At 40.0% G+C, this 4,106-nt stretch overlaps 1 protein-coding gene across 1 annotated transcript; it reads right to left on the reverse strand.

Annotated features, from left to right (window-relative positions):
- Window positions 1-2,179: 2,179 nt before the first annotated feature.
- On the reverse strand, window positions 2,180-2,896 carry LOC141719326 (uncharacterized). Its single transcript, XM_074521696.1, has one exon. It carries the CDS (start codon window positions 2,894-2,896, stop codon window positions 2,180-2,182), a length of 717 nt encoding a protein of 238 aa, XP_074377797.1.
- Between the last annotated feature and the right edge of the window lie 1,210 nt (window positions 2,897-4,106).

The following is a 4,106-nucleotide window of genomic DNA, read 5'->3' on the forward strand; positions in this document are numbered from 1 at the left end:
GGATCAAATGCTAAAAGCAATTTGAGATTAAGTTCTAGGGATTTTGATCCGCTAGATAGTTACACAAGAACAAGAAAAGGATTTCTAGTGGTTTAGATTTAACAATAAATACTAGAAATTAATGTCCTGAGAATTTGCAATAAGTTCTCTGTTGTTTTGTGTTCTTCAGTTTGTGTTTGATATTCAATGATCTGTTCTGTTCTTCAGTCTCTGTTCTTTTATATTAAATCAAACCTTGATTTAATTGGCAAGACAATCCTTTTAGCTCAGCAAGACAATCCTTTTAGCTGGTAGAACTTTCGGTAGGACTATTGATTGAACTGGTAGAACTTTCGGTAGGACTATTGATTGAACTGGTAGAACTATCGGCAAGACAATCTAAAAAGACTTGGAAAGACTTTCGGTATGACAATCCAATTGTCATACCAGTTCAAATAATTGTCTTGCTGATTTAATTTTGAATATTAATTCAAAATCATTTCTGAAAAATGCATAACATTAATTCAAAATTAATTAACCAATTAATTTAATTAATCAATAAATTAATCTTTGCAGATTTAATTTATTTTCTTAATTAAATTATATGACTTAATTAATTAATAGAGAATTAATACTAATCTTGAACAACAACCACTCTTCTGACAATCTTCTGAAAATCACTGAAACTTATGAATCCATTTCACCACTTCAATATTGACACTCGATGTACTGTCTGGTTCATGAATGACTAACATCTGTGATGTTTCTTCATGTCTTGATTTTCTTCAGATTAAATCCCTGTAATTAATTGATACCCTGACGAGATCTCTGTCACTTGATTAAATCCACAATCTTGATTTATATCACTGAGGCTTGATCAATTTCTTGAGCTTCTTCCAGTGAATTAAGTCCTCAAGACTGTAGAAGAACAATGTTACTTAATCCTTTGACATATGTTACTTTGAGAGATCTTTCTGACGATAGAACCACTATTTACTTGTTACATCCTTAGTTGAGTTGAGTTAAATCCTCGAATAAACAAATAGGCTATTACATATGCCTTTCAGCTTTAATTCTTCCTCTGCTTGTGATAGTTGATTACGACTAAAGTCAGCCATAAAATCAGCTATTGCCTGAGATTTAATGGTTGTTCTGGGTTAGTAGCAGATGTCGAAGGTGCTCAACCGTATAGTCCACTTGCTCATTCTTCCCGTCAACTCGGGTTAACTCACGCCATTCTCAAAGGAAAATTTGTCATGACATGTATTTTGTGTGACTCGAAATAATGCCTTAATTTGGTAGAGTTCATTGCTAAAGTAAGTACTAATTTTTCAAGGGATGTGTACCTGGTCTCAGCATCCACTAGACTCTTGTTGATATAGTAGATTGGGTGTTGACCGCCGTCTTGTGTCTTGACTAGTACTCCACTCATAGCATGCTCGGTGACTGACAAGTAAACATACAAGTCTTCACCTTGATTGGGTTTGGCCAGCAAAGGGGGAGTCGTCAAGTACTTCTTTAGCTCCACTAGTGCAGATTTATGCTTCTCTGTCCACTCGAAGCCTTTGTTCTTGCGCAACACGTCATAAAATAGCCTACATCTGTCAGAGGAACTTGAGATGAATCTGTTGAGTGCAGCCACTCGACCTGTCAATTTTTGTACTTCCTTGATGTTTGTAGGGCTCTTCAATTCGAATATGGCATTAATTTGACTTGGATTGGCTTATATTCCTCTTCTTGTCACCATGTGTCCCATGAACTTTCCCGAGGAGACTACAAAGTTACATTTACTTGGGTTGAGCTTCATGTTAAACGCCCTCAAGATGTCAAACACTTCTTATAGGTCTCGAACGTGATTTTCTGCATTCTCAGACTTGACCACCATGTCATCAATGTACACCTCTATCATTTTTCCTATCTGGTTTTTGAACATCTTATTGACAAGTCGTTGGAATGTTGCTGACGTGTTGCGTAACCCAAACAGCATGGTCAAGTAGCAATATATTCCTCTGTCTGTTGTGAAGGCAGTCTTCTCAGCATCTGAAGGGTCCATTTAGATTTGATTGAATCCACTGGAAGCATCCAAGAACGTGAGCAGTTCGTGTCCAGCCGTCGAGTTCAACATTATTTCAATGTGAGGTAATGGGTATGGATCTTTTGGACATGCTTTGTTCAAATCTGTATAATCAACACATTCTCTTCACTTACCATTTTTCTTCTGAACAATCACCACATTTGCTAGCCATTCAGGGTAGTCCACTTCTCTGATCATGCCAGCTTTCAAGAGTCTGTTGACCTCTTCATTGATAATTTTGTTCCTTTCAGCACCAAACTTTCTTCTTTTCTGTTGCACAGGAGGGTGTTTTGGGTCGACATTGAGTTTGTGTGTTATGACATCAGGGCTGATGCCAGTGATGTTATCATGTTCCCATGCAAAGGTGTCGAGACTAGTCATAAGGAATTCCACAAGATTTGCCTCTATGTTTGGAGACAGATCTTCCCCAATTAAAACTTTCTTATCCCCTGTGGACAAGCTGACCTCAGCTAGCTTTTCTGATCTCTTCATTGTTTCCATGGGTATGTTGACGTCAGCATGTTGTATTGTCGGTTTGATGCACGTCTTGTAGCACTCCCTTATTGTAGATTGGTCACCTAGAATTTGTTGGACTCCCCATAATGTTGGGAACTTCAGAACTTGGTGATATGTTGAAGGGACAACTTTCAAGTCATGTATCCAAGGCCTTCCTATGATGATGTTGTATGTCAAATCGCCATCAATTATTAAGAACTTCTCCAGCAGGTTCACGCCTTGTGCATAAGTGGGCAATGTAATTTCACCAATGGTCCTCTTCTTTTCACCACTGAATCCTACTAGAGTTGTGGTGCTCTTGATCATGTCACTTTTTGCTAAGTCCATTTGGTTCAATGTGCTCAGCATCATGATGTTGGCTGCACTTCCATTATCCACAAGGATCCGTTTGATGAAACAGTTGCCAATCAGGAGCGAGATGACCAAACTATCTTGTTGCGGTTCTACCACATGTTTTCTTGTCCATCTCGTTGAACGTTAGTGTTGGGATGTTGTCGTCAGACGTGTTTACTTGTGCCACTTGTACTCCCTTGTCCCTTGTCACACGTTTGGCCTGCGGATAAGTTTCTCCACAAACCTCAGAGCCTCCAGCAATGAAGTTGATCACTTTGGTGTGTGGTGGTGGTGGTGGCTGTCGTATAGGGCTTCTTTCCTTCTTGTTGGTGTCCTTTCTCTCCTGACGGCTGCATTCTTGTTCCCCATCATGAACTCTGACAAGTACCCCTTTTTGGTGAGAAATTGAATCTCCTTTCTCAAAGCCACACATTCATATGCCCTATGTCCGTAGTCTCCATGAAAGTCACACCACAATTTGGAGTATGGGTTTGCTCGAGACTTGTCGCTTTTTGGAGGCCACTTTACTATGTCCCCCAGTTTGGTGAATTCCCTCATCATTGTGGCTAGTGTTATGCTGAATCCATAGCTGTCATATGTGGGTGGGAGATTGGGATCCTTCCTCCAATCAGCACGTTCTTGAGTGGAGTTGACACGAAAGTCATCCATCGTAGTTCTTGTGTAAGGCTTGTAGTCTCTTACCCTAGGCGTACTAATTTTAGGACTAGGCCTGTAATACTTATCATCTTCATCACGTCTGTCCTCCTCTAATCACACTTGTTCCATTGCTTTGGCTTGAATATCATCCATTGTTCTACATGGGTACTTTGTCAGTTTCTCATAGAGTGGCGAATCCCTTTCCAAGCCTCTCCTGAACGCCTCAATAGCCGTTGGGACATTATAATTGGTAATCGTGAGCTCCCTATATCTTTGTACAATTCGATATAGATCACTAGTCATCTTCTCAAACACCCTACTGCTGGCGAATTATAGGTTGAAGGTGTCTACCAGGTCAGCAAACGTCTTGATACTCCCGTTGGGCAGAGCCACAAACCACTACAAGGCCGGACCTGTCAATGTGGACCCAAAGCCCTTACACATGCATGGCTCCCTTAAGTCTTGTGTGATTGGAACAGTAAATATTCTTTACTTATATTGAGTAATGTGCTCTTGAGGATCCGCAGAGCCATCGTAGGGTTTCATT

Source organism: Apium graveolens, chromosome 4 (assembly GCF_009905375.1).
Source record: "Apium graveolens cultivar Ventura chromosome 4, ASM990537v1, whole genome shotgun sequence".
Lineage (NCBI taxonomy): Eukaryota > Viridiplantae > Streptophyta > Magnoliopsida > Apiales > Apiaceae > Apium > Apium graveolens.